This window comes from Urocampus carinirostris, chromosome 1, assembly GCF_059441175.1.
Source record: "Urocampus carinirostris isolate Australia breed hairy pipefish chromosome 1, RoL_Ucar_1.0, whole genome shotgun sequence".
NCBI classification, from domain to species: domain Eukaryota; kingdom Metazoa; phylum Chordata; class Actinopteri; order Syngnathiformes; family Syngnathidae; genus Urocampus; species Urocampus carinirostris.
In genome coordinates this window covers 18,131,733-18,152,074 of record NC_142349.1, presented here as the reverse complement: position 1 = coordinate 18,152,074, position 20,342 = coordinate 18,131,733, and the positions used below count along the sequence as shown (strand labels likewise).

The window sequence follows — 20,342 nt, the reverse complement described above, 5'->3', positions numbered from 1 at the left end:
TTTAGACCGGCAAATTAAACTGACATGCATGTTCTCAAAATGTGGGAGGAAACCGAAGTACCCGGAGGAAACCTTTGCAACCACAGGGAGAACATACAAACTTCACACCGGAAGGCTGGGAGCTGGATTTGATTCCATGACCTCAGAACTGTGCCACAGACACCCTAACCACTCAGCTGGTATTTAAATCAATGTTGTTGTTTTTTTTTTACTGATTTAAACCTTTTTGTACCACTAGAAGGCGATACATTTAAACACTGTCCCTTTTATAATAATGTTCAAAATTGTATGATTATTTTTATAATTACTATTAAAGTTGCAGCAAATGTAGAGTCTTTACTAGGCATTGGTATCAAACACCATTCGCCGACACTTATCCCACTTACATTCATTAAGGCATTCGGCATTTAAGTACATCTATGAAATGGGCACTGCAAACACTGTCATTCCTTATGACGTATTCGGTCCAGTCAGTTGTTTTAATGGCTTGCTTCTTCAGGCTCCCACCGTTATTTTTAATTTTGGAATTAAAAAAAAGAAAACATGTTCCTTGAAATTATTATTTGTGCACACGTAAGCACCACGCAAAAAAAAAAAAAAAAATCGTTCATACTGCTCCTCCCGCTGTTTTTGGTTAACAATGCTTACGCATCCTGTGCTGATCTGTTGTTGACGTAGAGGGGAATGAAGTCAAGTAGGTCAGTGTTTCTCAGTGTACCCAGAGAACACAAAACTTTGCCTACTGTGCCAGAGGAAACTGTTACATTCAACCAAGTCAGTGGGTGGCAGCGGATTACTATTTTTTTTTTTTTATTTAGTAATTGTCAGATCATGGGGTAGTGAAGGGAAATATATTAAATACAGTGAACCCTTGCCTTAGCCTGCAGCTGGTGCAAAATTCTGCAGCGAGGCTCATAACTAAGACAAGACATTTTTATCGCTTTACCTCGATTTTAGCTATGATTGTGGTTTTAAGGTTCTGTTGGTATAATACAAAAAATGCATGGACTTGGCCCCTCATATCTTTTCGATTTCATTCCCCCCAATGTTCCAGCTCAGAGCCTTAGCTCGGAAAATGCTGGTCTATTAGTGATCCCAAGAGCAAACAAGAGATCTGCAGGTTGTAACTGTGTAACTGTCCCCTCTTGAGATTTGATCTGTAACTTCACTGGAACTGTTTAAATCTAGGCCTAAAACATACCTACATTCTAAAAGCTTATGAATAACCTGTTTCATGTTGACAATGTCTGTGCATTGTCTGTTGATGCCTTTGCAAAATCTATAGCAGCCTGGTCATCCTGGGAGGGGGATTACATTATGTACAGACCCTTCTCATGGTTTCTTCATTTTCCTCACACTGAGGTTTTGAATTTTTCCTTACCCTCATGTACGTTTTAAATTAGGGGATAGTGTAATAGTCTGTGCAACCATTTGAGACTTCTTGAGAGTAAATAAACATGACTTGATATTGTTTTAACACAGTTGACTTTTCACAGTCGCTCTGATTTACTGATTTGCATTGTTCAGTCTGTTCTGCATTCTGATTGGCAGTTTTTCCTCTTCTACCCCGTAATTACAATATACAATGCGGTAGTTAGCTAAAAAAAAGTGGGTCATGAGTGACAATAGATTACTCTTCCAAATTAATGGTGGACTAATATATGGTGTTAATTTTCTATAGAAAGTATTGCGAGAAACCTGAGAGGAATACTTACATTGTAACAGATTGATATCTTCCCAAGAAATTTATTAAAAAAACAAAAACTAAAAAAAAACAAAGAGAAGTAGGTCAACAGATTAGGGCTCAAATATCCATCCAGTTTCTGCACCGCTTATCCTCATTAGGGTCACGGGGGTGCTGGAGCCCATCTTTGGGCACTGGGCAGGGGACACCCTGAACTGGTTGCCAGCAGTCAGAGGGCACACAGAGACAGACAACTCACATGTACCTAGGGAACAATTAGGACCGGCCAATTAACCTGACATGTTTTTAGAATGTGAGAGGAATGGGAGAGGAAATGCCCGAGGGCACAGGGAGAACATGCAAACTCGGCACGGGAAGGCTGCGGTAGCTGGTGTTGAACCCTGGATTTCCACACCGTGCAACTTCGCGCTAACCGCCTGACTTGCCCAATTAGATTTTCCGATAACTAAAGCATCATGCACGTATTAGTGCTTGTATTTTGACGTGATTGCATATTGCATGCAGAGATTAACCATCACTTTGGTTGCAGTGTTTACAATTTTGTAATCTATTCTCATTCTAGTGGTCCTAAAAGCAACCATGCAATATTATTTTCTGCCCAGTGGGGAAGGAGTAATTTGTCCTGGTTGTTTCATATTGTCAACGGTGAAGGAAGTATAAAAATCATAGACACATTATGGACTCTGTGGACTTTCTTGCATAGGCACTTTTGCGCCCTTGACAAAAACAGATAGCTATAAAAACACACAACTGTCGCTCAAAAGAGAGATTATAAGGGCAGGAAAATGACTTTAATACAGTCATTAAAAAACGTAACGAAGATACTATACCATGTACATATACATAATTTAGTATACAAGTGTAGATTTGCTTTCAATTCATGTATGTTTTAAAAATTAATTTTTCTTGCACCAGCATATGGAATGATATTTTAGTCGTGTGGATGTCATATAAGGTTGAAAAAGCGCAACAAATGTTCAGTAAATATTGTCCGTCTGGGTTGTAGCAGGTTAGGTAATAGCAATTGTAAAAACTAGAGAGGGTAGGACCGTAGACTCCAGTGTGATGAGGATATGGTAAAATCGTGTAAACAATAGAATACTATCAGACCCAACAATCCCAAAATGGTTGCCTAGATGGTAGAGCGCCCGCCTGAGACTGGGAGGTCGCTGGTTCAAGCCTCGGCCGAGTCATACCTAAGACTTACAACATGGGTACTCATTGTCTCCCTGCTTGGCGCTCAACATTGAGGGTTGGAATTGGGGGGTTTGGTCACCTAATGACTAAAATGGCTGCGCCCTGTTTGGCTGCGGCTGCATTGGCTCGCTACACTTTAACTGTACGGGTCAGGTGTATCGACATTTCGTTCTGTGTGCATTGTTACAAAGAATGACAATAAAAAGTAAATTCTAAATTCTAATTCTACCAAACTTGACAGCTTCTGATGAGTTCTTTCATTTGCCTAATGGCATCTATTGAGGAGTCCTTGAGCGCCAGTCCCAGTAAAACGGATCTGTTGCCTGCTTCTTGCGACACGAACGTTCCCAGGTGCTTCCCACACACATGTGTCAAGGGCTGTAAAGAAAACAGAAATCTAATGTAAATATGGAATACAGTGGCACATTTGACCCCCTCTAGCAAATTCATCTAGTTATTCAAGATAGCGGCGCACGCAGGTTCAGCAGCTAATGGCTCTCCAGCTCGTTTTATATTGCTTACATTTTTATTATCTTTTTTCCAATTTAGACCCTGGATGCCATGTCTAGTCTTGTTGCATTCAATGTTTAACAACGTTGATATCAATGACAATTAAATTCAATCAATTCAATAAAATACCTCGTCCTTTCCCAGGAGTACTTTGGTGGAGAATATTTGACTGTTGACGTCGTCACATATTGACTCCGGCGTGACAGAAACCAACGTTCCAATCTTTCCGTACTGTGTCATAACGATAAATATGTAATTACTGAACTCAGTGCACACAACTTGTGTGTTGATGCCGTTGATTTCTTTCTGCGTCTGCCTTGATCTGATGATGGGTTCAGACACAGACATGATAATGTTGAATCTAGGGAGGGAACAAATCAAAACAGCACAGGCTTTTTTATTAAATCAGGGTACCTACAGCTTAAGGCAAGTTAAATTCAAGACTTATTTTTAATGCCTTTTAAAATCCAATTCAAGACCAAGTCGAAAACAAAGACACACAATTGAAACAAAAATAAAGCAACCATTTCTTGAACACAATACATCGTGCCTCGTACTGATTTCCTGGCACAGCTTTTATCCATGGCAATAAACATTCATCGAACAGAGGACATACACTTCACAATAAATTGTTCCCATGGTCCAAAGAAAACGTCTCTGCCCGAAGTTGCTATGTGTATTGTGGGTAAAACTAAGACATGCGTCTGCTCCGAAAGGCCCAACTGAAACCACATCACCATTTTGATAATTTCAAGAATTATCAAAATTATCAATTATTTTTTAAGAATACTGAAAGTCGGATTTAAGATATTTTTATGCCGATTAATGAATTTAATGCATCTTAAGACTTTACAAGTTTCCGCGGGACCCCTGATAAATACTAAAAAGTGGAACAGATGTATGGATTTGAAAGCAAACCGGTTAAACAGAATTCCCCAAACGATGGCATGCCTCCACATTTGGTCCACCCCCCGGAACAATACCAGAGAACATTTGGAATGCTTTGTTTTTGTCTAAAAAAGAAATCCAAGTCTGGGTGTGCGTGAGTTTTTTTTGTAACGGGATTCAAACACAGGTCGCTACAGTAAGAGCGACTAACTTAAACCAGTAGACCAGTGTTTTTAAACCTTTTTTGAGCCAGGGCATGTTTTGTACATTAGAAAAAAATTGTGGCACACCACTAATCAAAAATGTTCTAAAATGAAACTGAACAGTATGTTTAATTACAATATAATTGAAAATATCCCCAGTTTTTACAGCACCGACACTTGACAATGACGTAATATTTTCAGAAAATGATTCACAAATGTTTTATAAAATTTTACATTTTAAAAAGTGACATTGGATAGTTTCTCACGGCACACCTGACGATCTCTCACTGCACTAGACTACAGGTGATATAGATGATCAAAGAAAATGAATTGGGTTTTGTCTCATTATCACACTCTTTGGTCACGGTACCAGAGACGAATGTTAATTTTGGTGTGGATTTAAGATGTTTTAAGTACATCCATGACATGGGCACCGCAAACACAGACATTCGTTATGATGTCTTCGCTCCAGTCAGTTATTGGGTTGCAGTCACAGTATCCCGTAATACGAGTATGTTGAAACATACAATGAAATTAACATTGGTATCTGGTACTGTGACAAGAAAAAATGTGATAGTGTTATAAAATCTACTGCCTTATAGTAAGTCATTTATTCCTTACCAGTGGTGGTCCAGTGCTTTGATAATCAGGCTGAACGTGGATCTTTTAAGACTGCACACAAAGCACAACAAAACGTTTATATTCTATGGACTTTTTTCAGAGATTTGGTTATTTATTTCTATTTCATAAATAATGTTGTTTATTTTCTGACTTTTGTTCCGTGAAGCAGCCAGGGAAGGTAATTTGGCTATTATTATTTCTTTAAGACGTGTACGACGTATAAGAAAATCTGTACGGAAAAACGCAAATTTGTCAATTATGGGTACCATCCGGTACACACCAACTATCACGAAACGGCAAATCAATTAAGTCAAACTAGTTTTGCCGCGGTAGCCTCTACTTCGGTATCGTTTTTTTCCGTTGCAAACGAAGCGAGCAAGCGTTTGATGCTACTATGCGCATGCGTCTGCCTCTGTAGAGCCTAATTTCGACTCCCCTGCAAAATCATCCCCCCCTCGCGTGAATCCGCATTCTGCTGCGCTTCCGACAATAGCGATCATATTCTATATAATAAGCTTATTAAAACAATAAAGCTATAGTTGGAAGCGCAGCAGAATGCGGGTTCACGCGAGGGGGGGGGTGATTTTGCATGGGAGTCGAAATTAGGAAGAGTTATGTTTTGCCATTTCATCGCAGAGCACAACATACCTCCAACAGTTGCCGATCACTTCACAAAGCTTATGAAAAGCATGTTTCCTAGTCACAAGGCTGCAAAGGTTTGGATTTTCTGTCCCTGTTCAATAGTCTGTTTGAAATTTAAAATACAGGCATCGATGGTTGATATTGTGGTTCGGTTTACAAAATAGAAATGCCAACTCATTTTTTCCTCCGAAAAATATCTTTATTTACAAATTTAAGTTAAAAGTGTTATTAATGGATATTTTAGTTACGCTGATAACAATTGTTCCTGATTTAAAATTATCATTATTTTATTATTAAGAATATGTACAGAATGATATAACGAAACACATGTACAATATAACATGTTAAACTACATAAATAAACACGTTTGGGGAAAAAAAGGATGGTGTTAGATTTTTTTGAATTTTGTAAGGGGAAACACGACAGCTTGTAAGGGCATGGAGCCCTGGAGGTTGACAGGTATGTCATAGTGGTATTAATTACGTCCTGACTTTTGGTCTGGGACTTATCGAGAATGCAAATGTGATATATGACAGCGGCTTTTTGAAAAATAATACATTCTTACATTTAGGCACTCCTGGAATCGTCACACTTTCTGTTGCAAACTGAGCTCATCGGGAAAAGTTTGGGGACCATTGATTTAACATCATGTTAAAGGGGTAAGCATTGCGCTCATCTATTACAGTGTCCACTAAGATACAATATTTAGCCAGGCTAAAAGGCTTCGGCTAAAATGACGAAAGTAGTTTTAGTATCCGAAGCTTAAAGAGCTTCCTTACCTTTTATCCAGCACCTAGACGCCGATTCCCTTTCCTAAATGCACATAAATACTTCGTTTGTAGAGTTAACTGAGTTAGCTTGATGTACTGCTTTATATTTGAACAAGCCAGACAATGCTGCGCCGATTGATGACGTCACGAAGCTGTCATTCAACATTGCGTTTGTCTGAGAATAACTTGTTAAAATAATTTCACATTTAAATCAATAAAAACATGATTATTTAATTTGAAAAAAAAAACCGAAAGCGTATTCAAGTCAAACAACTAAATGAAGAGTACGATGAGTCATATCTTATAATGCTGCAGAAATTGTATAATACACAAAAAATCGAGAATAAAATAATCAACGACAACAGTAATAATACAAAATATGATGATAATGAAAAGAAGAAGAAAAAATGATAAATCAAATAATTTAATAAAATATAGACAAAAAGGGGGGTTTATTCAGTGACCAGCAGCTATATAATATTAAAACATATAATAAATGGTTTTATCTATTCAGTGTTAAAGTTCCTTTTCATTTAACCCATCTCATCTCATCTCATCTCATCTCATTAGCTGCACCGCTTATCCTCAGTAGGGTCGCAGGGGTGCTGGAGCCCATCCCAGCAATCCTCGGGCAGTGGGCAGGGGACACCCTGAACTGGTTGCCAGCCAATCGCAGGGCATTTAACTCCACATTTTGAAATTTCTTTTTAATCGCTGCATTTTCACATTATAAATATCATTATTTCAATCAATATGCAAAGTAATACTGCGATGAGTCTCCCGATGCAGAGTGAATCATGTGTTTCTCTTGCCTCATTGAGGAGGGCGATAGTGAGACAATAGATTTTGATACGGCACACATCTCAGGCCAAATCTATAGAATTAGTGATTGTATTTGCAAACTAGGAGAAATGCAAGCTATTTTCTTGTTGCATTTGTTTTTTCTTCCTAACGGATGATTTACAGTTCACTGGTGCCCTAACTTCCTGGGTTGTTGGGGCACCACTGAGTATGCAACTCTGGACAACTCTCTCCACTGCTGAAGATTTCTGGCCTGAGTCTGGGTTTTGGCAAAGTCTGCACTTGTCCATTCCTTGATTTTATCGGCCCAATTATTATTTATTTTTATTATCTTCTGCCCTTCTGGACTATACCAGGGCTCTCAAACTCGATTTACTTGAGGGCCGCTGGTCTGGATGAGGTGGGGCCTCATTGGGTTTTCCAAAAGAAAACGTCTAATTAAAAAAAAAAAAATCCATTGTTCTCAAGTATATTTTGAAAACATACTAGGCAAAAAAAAAGATCTAAATAAAAATAGTAAGTAGTAGTAATAGTAATAGTAAAAAATGAAGCCATAATTTGCGTGGGCTGCAATTACACGTGTGTATTATTTGAACACAAGATGTTGCTGTATTGTGCCGTGCAACTGAAAACGAGGAATTAAAGAAAGAGGACAGTGGACAAAAACTCAGAGTGACCAATCCACAACATTTTTTTGCCCAGCCGTTTGCAAAGAAAGTAAAAAAGGGAAAGAGAAAAAAGGAAATACAAAAGCCAAAAGGGGAAAAGTAAAAAAAGGAAAAGAAAAAATAAGGAGAAAATAAGAAAAGAAAAAGAAATAAAGAAAAAGAACAAAAGAGAGAGAGAGAGAAAAAAGAAGAAAAAAAGCTAGGCAAAAACAAGGCAAAAAAATACAAGAAAAAACTTTTTCTCTGGGGTAACTGTAGCAGCAATATAGCTAACAATAATGTCAACTCTATCTATGTGAGGCTAATATTATGTAAAATAAATGCAAGTTTCTCCAGCTATGAGTATTTTAAAACATGGATGTTTATTTCATAGTTCATGTATATTTCGCTCTTTTTTTCAATCTTTTCTTTCCTAATTAATCATATTTTTCCAACCGGGCTCCGGTTAATAATACACACTGTCCCTTTATATCGCAAGTTTATACCCAAGAAAATGATCCTGGCCAGTCCTGATGACCATACCACGACCGTTTACATCTGCACAAGGTCCAGTTTCGTTTGACACATGGGTTGTGTCGCTGATGCCTAGAGTTTTTTTTTAGCATCACATCTCCTTGGCCTGGATTTTCTTTTCAAGCATTGTTTAAATGTCCATGTCTCACAAGCTTAGAGGAAGAAGGAAGTAACCAGCTTGAGTCTGATCTTTGAGTTCCCTGCAACGTTCTTTTCTCAGATAGGTTGTTTGTTAATGCCTGTGCAACATCCATCGCAGCCTGGTCATCCTGGGAGGGTGATTACTTTATGCTTTGTTATTTCCCTACATTGAGGTTTTAAGTTTTTCCTTGCTCTCGTGTTGGCCTGGAGTCTTGTACGGACATTTATGACATGTGATTAAGGGCTATACAAATTAACATGACTTGACATGACTTAAGTCTTGCAAGTGTGGCTATAGTCCCCAATTACTTACCTATTAATGCTTTTATTCAAACGGGGCAGCACAATGATTTTATAAGATAAGACAAAAACGTTTTTGTCTATTCTACATTTTATCTATTGCTTTCTTCGTCCGCTTAAATAATGAATAAGTTGTAGGTTTATTTAGACATGACCCTGATCGCACGTCACTTGGTGCTTCAATTATTTGAATAATTAATTAATAAGGTGATTTATTGGTTAATTAATGGATAATCTAAAATGTTTGAATTGCACACAAAGCACTACTCAACAAACCCTTTTAGAAAACATCTTCGGGCAGTCGGCAGGTGACACCCTGAACTGGTTGCCAGCCAGTCGCAGGGCACACAGGGACAGACAATACGCTCGCTCATTCACACCTAGGGACAATTTGGACCGGCCAATTAACCTGACATACATGTTTTTGGAATGTGGGAGGAAACCGGAGTGCCCAGGGTACACCCCACACAAGCACGGGGAGAACATGCAAACTCCACACAGGAAGGTTTGATCCCATGACCTCAGAACTGTGCTAGACACTAACCACTGTGCTGCCATAATGCCGTGGTAATGGTCCTAAAATTTGCAAATAAATACAAAGATCATTGCGCTCCTATTATGAAAGACAATTTTAAAGACAGGGGGATCATTAAATGTTGAGAAGCTAAAACTGAAGATTTAGGTGATCTGAAAGTGATAAAAAGTGATGATGATCGGGTCGAAGGGGGAAACAACTGTGAAATACGAAAATGGTGTACGAGTGTCTGCCTATGGAGTGTTGTTGGAAGGTACAGTAATGGTTTGAACATGTTGTATTTTTAGCTTTTAACCAGCATACTACTCTTCATTAACTACATAAGTAAATACTTTGCAATGTTTAGGTACATACTTTTTTACTATTTTTAATTTATTTCAGTATGTGGCTGTTTTAAAGCAGTTTTAGTGGGTGGCTTATGTAATAATGAGTTTTGCTCGCATATATGGTACATGTTCTGGTTTTGATGGTCATTTTGTTTTTTTTGTTTTTTTTTAAAAAAGGTCTACTATCTCTCCTTTAAACTGCACAATACTTTCATTGGATTCATTTGAGAAGGGGATTTTTTGTTTGTGTGTTTGGGTCGCAGCTTGTCAACAGGGTGTGGTTGTGGGTTCTTAAGTCAGACAAGTTGAGAACATGTGTCATCGAGTACAATCACCGACTATGATGACAATAAAGTATCAGGTTATGGGTAAAATATCAAACCGTCCTATTTTGCAGGTACACGGGGAGATACAAGAAAAATGTAATTGGAAAACTGTTCGACTTTCCTTTATGCTTGATTCCACAAAGTGGAACAAGTCTTTTTTGGCAAGAAATCACAGGAATGCTTGGATTTGCTCTGTGTAGAGCAGTTGTCCAAGTCATGCAGGCATTTTTTTTCCTTTAAATTTTGAACATTTCAACCTACAACGCTTTAAGCTAGCACTTCAGTGGCATCCACATACACACAGTAAAGGAATGGGAGAAATTCTAATCTGCACCACTTCTCATCTTCCAGTTTCCTTTGTAATGGGCCCGACTAATACCCGCTTTAAACCAGTGTGACATTTAAACAGAACAAGGCCACAGATAAGCAGACGCAGCTTCATGCTAGATGAGCGCCTGAGGAAATTTCACTGTCATCGAAAGTGCTTACGAGACTGTTTTCATCCCCAAATTTCAGGTGGATGGAAAGTCTGCAAGTGCTGCATAAGGCTGATCCGAAAGGCAACGGCCCTGTGACACATGCACAATGTCAAACGTAACGCCAGACTCAGCAGAATTGCTATGCATTGTGGGTAGGCAGCAGCACGTTTGAAATTGGTCGGACAAAACTGATCATGTTGTCATCCTGCTGCAGGAAAAAGCGCTTGTGGTCACATACCAATAAAGAACATGTATGCATAAATGCGTAGAGACTTTAACGAACATGAGGTGTTCAGGAATTGTATTCTTGACAGATCATTTATATTAGAAGCATTTCTTCATAAAACGTACTAATAAAGACCTCAAGATATAGTGACACCTCCCTGTTTTTACATTTTTCATATGCCACAAACTTAAGTCACAAAAGCTACAAAAAATGTTGGGCATTTACTGTCCATCCATCCATTATTCGCACTGCTTATCCTCACAAGGGTCGCGGGGGTGCTGAAGCCCATCCCAGCCAGCCTCAAGCAGTGGGCATCATATGTAGGAACAATTTGAACCGGCCAATTAACCTGACATGCATGTTTTTGGAATGTGAGAGGAAACTACAGTGCCCGGAAAAAATCCATGCAAGCACAGGGAGAACATGCAAAGTCTGCACAGGAATGCATGTAGCTGGATTTAAACCCATGACCTCAGAACTGTGCCATGGATGCGCCAACCACTCACCTGCAGTGGCCCTCTGCATCATACCATACATGTAAAATTTTAAAGCATTTCATCAAAGCAAAGGAACCCCCCATTAATGGGCTTGCTTATATAGGATGTAGGCTTTTATGCAAGTATATAGGGGACAATCAAGTCGTTTTGTTTTTTTGGTTGTGAGAGAGAGAGAGAGAGAGAGAGAGAGAGAGAGGGAGAGAGAGAGAGAGAGAGACTGAGAGAGAGAGAGAGAGAGAGAGAGAGAGAGAGAGAGAGAGAGAGAGAGAGAGAGAGAGAGAGAGAGAGAGAGAGAGAGAGAGAGAGAGAGAGAGAGAGAGAGAGAGAGAGAGAGATTAAGTTGATACACCTGTCATGTCAGAATTTGCTCTCATCAGTGATTTCAATTCATGGAGTCTAACGCTTTGCAAGAAGAAACGCTTTATCCAACAGTTACTGACATATGCTATCATTACCCCTGTGGCCACTAGAGTGCTGTGCTGTCTTGCACATGGACCATTAGCTGTTGCATTTGAAAGTTGACTCCGGTCACACGGGAGGTAACCACAAGTAGTCACTTTTCATCGAGTTGTTTTTCAAAATACATGACAAGGGTGCGCCAAAAGGAAGATGGCAACATGCTTAGTGCATTTGTATGAAAGTTTTGACATTTTTTTCTCCTTCTGCTAGGTTAAAGAAAAAAAAGACATTGCCTTGCTTTTTCAGCATTTTTTTTTAGGATGTCTTGTATCCTAAAAACACGTTTTTAGATCGTTATATTATATGGAGAAACCCACAAAGTAAACTTGTATAAACAAGTCTATAAAATTCTCACAGTCGCGCACAACATTTGAAGAAGTTTTATTTCTCCAGCTCCTCAACAGCATTCATTTTTGTAGTTTTACACATTGGTAATTGGAATGAGAACACATACCTGTCCATTCATATGTTTTCCTGTATTTTATACTTTTTTATAATTTGAAATTGTGTGCGCTGCATAACAATTGTTATGTTAACAAGTGGGAAATGAATATATGTATATACAAAAGTCAATTCCATTGAAGTTGGGAAAAAGTTTAAAATGTCAGTAAAATTAGAATAGAATGACTTGCAAACCTTTTCTAACCCATATTTAAATGAATACACCACAAAGACAAGATTATCCATGTTCAAACTCATAAACTTTATTTCCATAAGCAAATAATGATAAACTTAGAATTTTATAATTGCAACAAGTGCCAAAGTAGTTGGGAAAGGGGCTTCTTCACCATTGTGTTACATCACCTTTCCTTTTAATAACACTCAATAAACGTTTAGGAAGTGAGGAGACTAGTTGTTGAATCGTTGATAGTGGAATCCTTTCCCATTCTTGCTTTATGTACAGCTTCAGCTGTTCAACAGTCCGGGGTCTCCTTTGTCTTATTCTGCGCTTTATAATGCGCCACACATTTTCAATGGGAGACAGGTCAGGACTGCAGGCAGGCCAGTCAAGCACCCGCACCCTCTTACTACGAAGCCACGCTGTCGTGAGACGTGCAGTGTGTGGCTTGGCATTATCCTGCTGGAAGAAGCAAGGGCGCCCATGGTAAAGATTCTGTTTGGATGGCAACATACTTTGTTCCAAAACCTGAATGTACTTTTCTGCATTAATGGTGCCTTCACAGATGTGCAGGTTACCCATTCCTTGGCCACTCATGCACCCCCATACCATCACAGATGCTGGCTTTTGCACTTTGCGTGCATAACAGTCTGGGTGGTTCTGTTCTTCTTTGGACCGGAGGACACGACGTCCACAATTTCCAAACACAATTTGGAAAACTGACTCATCAGACCACAGAACACTTTTCCACTTTGTATCAGTCCATTTTAGATGGGCTCGGGCCCAGAGAACCCTGCGGCGTTTCTGGATGTTGTTGATGAATGGCTTACGCTTTGCAACATAAAGTTTTAACCCACACTTACGGATATAGCGTCGAACTGTATTGACTGACAGTGGTTTTCCAAAGTGTTCCTGAGCCCATGTGGTGATGTCCTTTACACATTGATGTCGGTTCTTAATGCAGTACCGCTTGAGGGCTCGGAGGTCACGGGCATTCAATAATGGTTTACGGCCATGCCGTTTACGCACAGTGATTTCTCCAGATTCCCTGAACCTTTTCACAATATTATGGACTGTAGATGATGATATCCCTAAATTCCTTGCAATTGTACTTTGAGGAATGTTGTTTTTAAACTGTTCAACAATTTGCTCACGCAGTTGTTCACAAAGAGGTGAACCTCGCCCCATCCTTGCATGTGAATGACTTAGCTTGTTCGGGTCTCCCTTTTTTATACCCAGTAACAACTCTCACCTGTTGCTAATTCATCTGTTCACCTGCAAATAGTTGGTTGATTTCCATTCATCCACTTTCTGAGTAGTTATTGACACCTGTCCCAACTATTTTGGCACGTGTTGCTGTCATCAAATTACAGAGTTGATGATTTTCTCCCAAAACAATAAAGTTTATGAGTGAAGACAATAAATATGTTGTCTTTGCTGTGCATTCATTTAAATATGGGTTGAAAAGAATTTGCAATTTACTTGGATCAATTTTTATTTGCAATTAACACACTTTCCCAACTTCATTGGAATTGAGTTTTGTATATATATATATATATATATATATATATATATTACAGCTACATATAGTAAGCAGCACTAATTTTACTGCAAGTGCGGAAAGAACAGTACTTAGAAGGATGCTGACAGAATAGTTAGCGTTGTGTATTTGGTTGATAAAATAAACTTGTTTTACACGACTCATCTCTGTATTTCTGTCCTGCTGTGAGTAAATAGGTGCTGCATTGTGTTTTGAAGGTTGATCATTGCTTAATGAAGTGGACTGCAATCATTAAATGAGCTGTACAGAATTTGGATCTCATTACTCTCTGCCACCATCTCCTTGCTTGTGTCATCATTGCAGCTTCAGTCAGGTCATTCTTGATCCACGTGCAAGTATGTGAATTTCTTAGACGTGCTCAAAAAAAAGTCACTCATGCAAGTGTGATTTCACGCGCGTGGCCGTAGTTTTCTTTTGTTCCAAGATGAAAATGGTGAAAGTAAGAAAAGGACAGTTTCAAATACAGTACCGTACAACTCTCACTCAAATCCCAAAACGATGAAAAAAGAATATTTTATTTGAGCAGACACTCTTTTTAATTTTCTACAATTTAAGCATACCTCAAACGACACACCCCTCCTTTAATGAGGGAAGCAATTGACTGAGGCTGACAGGTATGACAATATAAATGAATATGTGTCCTGCAATGGGATAGCTTTTGACCAGTAAGGTGTTTTTTCTATCTTTTGTTAAAAGTTGACTGAATAAGCACCAATTAGCTCGACTGCCTCAGAGTTTAGTTGTTGATCTTTTTTGGCTGAGTTCAATTCGGACATATTTTGTTTATTCTCTAGATATAATTTTAAAAGGTTAAACTTGTATGAAACTGAGAATGTGAATGCTTGTTCTTCTGTGTGTGCAAATGGATTGGCATGGGCACCAGTTGATGTTCTCTGCCATCCCATGTCAGCTGGGATGGGCTCCATCTCACCTACAACCCTGAGCCGGATAAACAGTCCAAAATGAATGACTGAATAAACAACACTTGACGTGCGCCAACACACATTATACCATGGGAGACAATCAGCTCTAAAAATGTATTTTTGACCACAGAACAAATTAGGTAGTTATGTGTAATTTTACAACAAGTCTCTCTGGCACAGTTATTTCCCTTCCGTTCAAAATAAAACATTGAAAACAAACAATACCAGTTCTCTGGTAATTACTGTAGTATTTATTGAAAACAGTCCGGTTATATTTAATCATGCAAAAATTTGTTCTATGAGCCAAATGTGGCCGATATGCACTAAAACAAATAAAACCTTAATGGACCTTTTGTTATAAAAAGCCCCAAAACATTAGCCCAGCAAAATGTTTTACCTTAATAAAAATGCAATATTCATAACATCAGAAAAAAACTAGATGACATTTCCCTTTCTTTATTTTATGACTACTGAAGAAAAATGAACTGCTTCTTTACATAAATTATAAAACCTTCTTACATTACCGACTATTTAAAGGGGCATTGTATATTTTTTAGCGCTTCCCAGGGGTAAAATCCTTTATTACAAAAAATATTGATTTGAATAATAAGCAAAAACATATGAACTGTTATGTATAGAGAAAAAATATATCTATTTTACATGACATTAAGCTCACCAGGAGGTCAATGACATGATTATTTTCTACCCTGCTGCTACAGGTACCCCCAAAAACGTTGTGAAAGGCGGGGCGAAAAAATGGTCACTTTGAGTCTCCGTAGCTTGCATTTTTCCTCATGCTTTTCAGCACTCGTTGTCTGTTGCACTACACAAAACAATGACACTTCGTAGTCAAATTTAACACAGTGTCCATTTAATTCAACTCATCTCCATTCTTAATTCAGGGACTTCTTTGTCAAAATTTGAATGATCTAATTTTAACAAGGCGTGTTATGCAATGTTACCCCAATTTATAACTATTCATTTTGTCATTTAGACTGAAAAATAATGATAACATATATATATGTGTATATATGTAACGGGTGTAATAATAACTTTTGTTTTATTGAAATTCCTGCTGAAATATGTGTATAGTTATTGGTAAGTGTCCTGCAATGATGAGTCCAACAGTGCCACCTGCTGGTATGGGGTGGGGTTTTGTTTTGGCTTCTGACATGTGACTGGGAGGCGGGGTTTGTTGGCTGTCTACAGAGAGAGCTGTTAACGGTAAGATTCATCTTTTGGTGCTCCACAAAAGAAGTTAATTTTAAACATTATAACCACAGCTGACAAATCTCTCAACATGCACAGTAATGTGATTGATGTTGTCAAGCTGTTGGGATTTATTTTTGTTTTGTTTCTGTTTTACTAAAATGTTAATTCCCTTTGTAGAGATCAAAGAGATCAAAGCCAGCAGAAAAGCTAATGTTGTGACTCATTTCATCTGCAGGTAAATTCTACCCATTTTTATACTCATTATTGTTCTTATTTCTATTTTCTCATATATTTTAAAGAGGATGATGTTGGTTATAAATTCAGACTAAAGAAAAATATGTTGAATTCATTGTAAACGCAAAAAATCCACTATACGATCTCTTGTTAAAAGTATCTTGTTAAAATGGATGTAAAAATGTATTGTGATATTCTAAAATGTATTTTATGTCAATTGAAAAGAAAGCTCTTTGATATGCTTTGTTGGGCAGTCAACAGAGAGAGCTGCTAACAAGATCAAAGAGATCAAAGCCTGCAGAAAAGCTAATGTTGTGACTCATTTCCACTGCAGTAACTGTAATAAAAACCTCATCATCCAGTCCAGCGTGAATGTGGATCTTTGGTGGGACAAGTACACCGCGGTTACATATATATTTACATATATATATATATATATATATATATATACATATATATTTACATATATATATATATATATATATATATATATATATATATATATATGTATATATAAATATGTATTAACCTATTAACCTTCGGGCGCCTGTTTTTATGTACAGTATTGTTGAAATTTGGTTGTTTGTACAGTTCTGTTCTGAGTGATAAAAGTGGGACAAGGATCATCGACCACAATTGTTTAATACTTTGTATGGGTCTTTACAGTAATCCCTCGGTTATCACGGTTAAGGGGGACCAAAACCACCCGCGAAAAGTGAAAATCCGCGAAGTAGCGACGCCCCTTCAAAAATGCTTAATTTTTAATTTTTTTATTTTTTTTTAAATTCTTTTATTTTATTATTATTATTTTTTAGACCCCGCGAAGCTCTCAACCCGCGAACGTGGAACCGCGAAGTAGCGAGGTCCCACTGTATTAGCAAATCAATCCATCCGTCCATCTGCCCGTCCATCCGTCCAACCAACCAACCAACCAACCAACCAACCAACCAACCAACCAACCAACCAACCAACCAACCAACCAACCAACCAACCAACCAACCAACAAATCAACCACCCAATTTTAAAAAAGTGGCCAAAAAACTGAATTTCAGAGCTACTGCAGTAGCTACTGCCGTGCAGGAGTCCAGCTACTCCTTGAAAAAGACTGAATCTTGGACAATCTAAGTTAGGGTATCACACATCTTTGAGAAAAACTCAAGAGCTGAGGGTGGTACTATGAAAAGTAGCCTCAGTCTAGAAACTAAACTGCAGTTGGTTATGAAATGAAACAGTCCATTTTCATGCCACCATGTCACCTCCATTGTGTCCCTGTATGTTTCTTATGCCCTATCAAATCAATCAATCGATCGATAATTCAATCAATGAATAAATTAATATAATTAATCAACTAACTAACTAACTAACTAACCACCCAACCAATCAATCAATCATGGGTTGCAAGTAACATTTTAAAACCACGAAATTTTTAAAAAGTGACCGAATAATGGTTTTTAAGAGCTACTGCAGTATTCCAGGTTCCAGGGTTACGCCATTCTTTGACAAAGACGGAATCTTCGACAATCTAAGTTGAGGTAACACATATTTTCGAGGGAAACTCAAGAGCTGGAGGTGTGGTACTATGTAGAGTAGGCTCAGTGTAGAAACTGAATTGCAGTAGGTTATACAATGAAACAGCCCATTCCCATGCCACCATGTCACCTCCAATGCCTCGTTTGTGCGTTTCGTATGCAGGCCGAGAAGCAGTGATGGATTGAATGTCAAGGATGTCAGGAGAAATGAATGAGTGTCACTGTCAAAATTGTGGCGCTGACTTTCTTGATGAGTTCATTAGCCGTAATCAGACTGAGATGCTTTTAGGGCACGTGTTTGAAATACAGTGCCAGCTGCCCTTTAACTGTTGTTTCCCTTCTTAAAGCAAATGCTCCACCTGATTAATTCTAATAACTTTGTTCATTTGCAACACTGATTATTTGCCTCCGCTGTGATACAGCACCTCATTAATGTGCACGCTGTAGGAAACATTTAGCACCATCTCATTGAAAGTGAAAAACATTCCGAACCACACATTTTTATATTCGGTATGTATATGCATATACTAGTAGATACAGCTTTTTTGAGCTACTTTGGCAATAAAGAATTATCTTAGTTGGGAAAAAAGTGGAAGGAGGGAGTGTAAAGATTACATCTATTATAGTTCCAAAGAATTGTATTTTGTTTTATGTTGTGGGAAGTTGCCTAAAATGGCATCCATTAGTTTCTCAAAATGACTCCAAGCGATCTCATGGAAGATTTACATCACTCTTTAAAATTTCATTCAGGGCAGAAGCACACTTAAGGATTCCATGACTGTAGGAGAGGTGAAAAAAATGGCGTGCAAATGATTGCACACCTTTCATTAAGCTTCGAAATGAAAGAAAGCTGCTATTGCATGACTGTGGGGATGCAGGTCATTTCAACCAAATAATTGCTCTTTGTTCAGTTATATTGTCATGACACAAATGGTTGAAACTATATGAGGAATAAATGAGGTTTTGGTCGCTCCCGCCAAGAATCCTTCCTTTTGGGGAAACAGCAACTTAGACACATCAGGTCAATGGGGTTTTGTGGTGTCTAATTGGTTTTCACAGCAAAATTCAGCCTTGTTTATGACTGAAGGCAGATCATTTTCTTACTTCTTTTACAGAAGAGCCCAAAGGTTTTGCATTCCATCGTTCTACTCAGTAGGTGTAGCAAACAAAAAATTACAGGAATGCTATGCAAAAATATGTTCTCATTTGAACCACTTCAAAACAATAAATAAAGAATGTGATTTGTTATTGGAATTTACAAAGTAGGAATGAAGGGCCCAGGACTCTTGCAAAACATGTCTCCTTCAAGCAAGGTGGGTAAAAAAAGGGATTTAAGGGAAGTAATAAGGGAAGTAATAAAACTACTTTTCCGTGTATACACTGAAAGCCCTTAATAGAAATGATTTTTTATACCATGTAAAGGACAATTTTATATACTTAGTGAATATTGGGGTCAAGTATAGAAATTAATATGAAAATAGAGAATGCTATCTAACCTTACTTAAAAAAAACACCATTTGTTTACACATTTTAATGCCGTGTGGATCTGGTGCTTGTATTCCTCTGTGGTGTAACGTCTGCTGCTGATTTTGGTCCCTCAAATTCTGTCATGCTTACCGATTCGGGGCACCTGCGGCTGCCCTGGTGGCGCCAACAGCCCTGGTCGCTGATTGGCTACTTGCCACTTTTTAAACCCCCCGGCTCCCTGTTACCGGCGTCCGATCGTTGCGAACGTTCAGCTCCCGCTAAGGCTAGCCTTCTGAACCTGACTCCCTGTTTTTTGACTCCCGTACGTTTCCCGGCTTCGACCTGTTTCCGCTTGATCACGTCTCTGCTCCTGCGCCCCGGTAACCCGACCTGCTTTTCCCTCTTCGACACCGCTATCGCTCGCCAGAGAAGTGCCACCTCCGCGTCACGAGCGACCTGCTCCCCACAATCAACGATCACTGGATCGTGGGTGCCAGCTTACGTCTCTTTTCAAATAAAACTAAGAAACTAACGCAATTGGGTTCCCGTCTCCGTTCCTGGTTCCTGACAAATTCATTGTTCATTCTGCTTATGCTTGCTGTCCAAATCACAAAAATAACGCTGCCAATGTCACAAATTTTGATAAATGGATGGGTGGCCCGTGTCCCCCGAACCAATCAGCTGTGCAGTTCTTTAAATATCATTACAAATCTGTCAATGTTGCCTTGCAGAACGTGCTCCATCAGCACTTTGACCTCTATATATGGAGCCAGGGCACAAAGGAGCGTCTGCAAGTTACTGTCGCTGTCCAGAAATACTTCAGACAACAGCAGTCTGGACTTGAGGGAACCGTTTTGCCAATATATTTCCTACAATTAGAAAAATGTTGCATTTTAAATCTATATTCAGGCATGACAATGGGTCAGGTTTTATTAAGGTGGTAAAGGTTTGAAGGAAATACTGTATTTGCTCCACTAACTTTGATTAAAA

At 38.6% G+C, this 20,342-nt stretch overlaps 1 protein-coding gene across 2 annotated transcripts; it reads right to left on the bottom strand.

The window, feature by feature from the left end:
• Positions 1–2,470: 2,470 nt before the first annotated feature.
• Positions 2,471–6,686, bottom strand: psmg3 (proteasome (prosome, macropain) assembly chaperone 3). Of its 2 annotated transcripts, XM_088353779.1 has the most exons (4): positions 6,546–6,686; positions 5,125–5,175; positions 3,542–3,773; positions 2,471–3,280 (listed from the first exon to the last, which is right to left on the bottom strand). In XM_088353779.1, exons 3-4 carry the CDS (start codon positions 3,758–3,760, stop codon positions 3,128–3,130), a joined length of 372 nt encoding a protein of 123 aa, XP_088209905.1. In that variant the 5' UTR covers positions 3,761–3,773; positions 5,125–5,175; positions 6,546–6,686; the 3' UTR covers positions 2,471–3,127. The 2 variants fall into 2 exon arrangements, with proteins under 2 accessions (XP_088209905.1, XP_088209914.1); XM_088353788.1 differs by lacking the exon at positions 5,125–5,175 and having other exon boundaries at positions 6,546–6,671.
• Positions 6,687–20,342: the final 13,656 nt, after the last annotated feature.

What these genes read in the sequence shown, in the direction of transcription:
- psmg3 (XM_088353779.1), bottom strand. Translation starts at nt 3,760, where the DNA reads ATGTCTGTGTCTGAACCCATCATCAGATCAAGGCAGACGCAGAAAGAA. An exon ending in TACTCCTGGGAAAGGACGAG is followed by an intron (nt 3,281 to 3,541) that starts GTATTTTATTGA and finishes TTTTCTTTACAG; the next exon opens with CCCTTGACACATGTGTGTGG.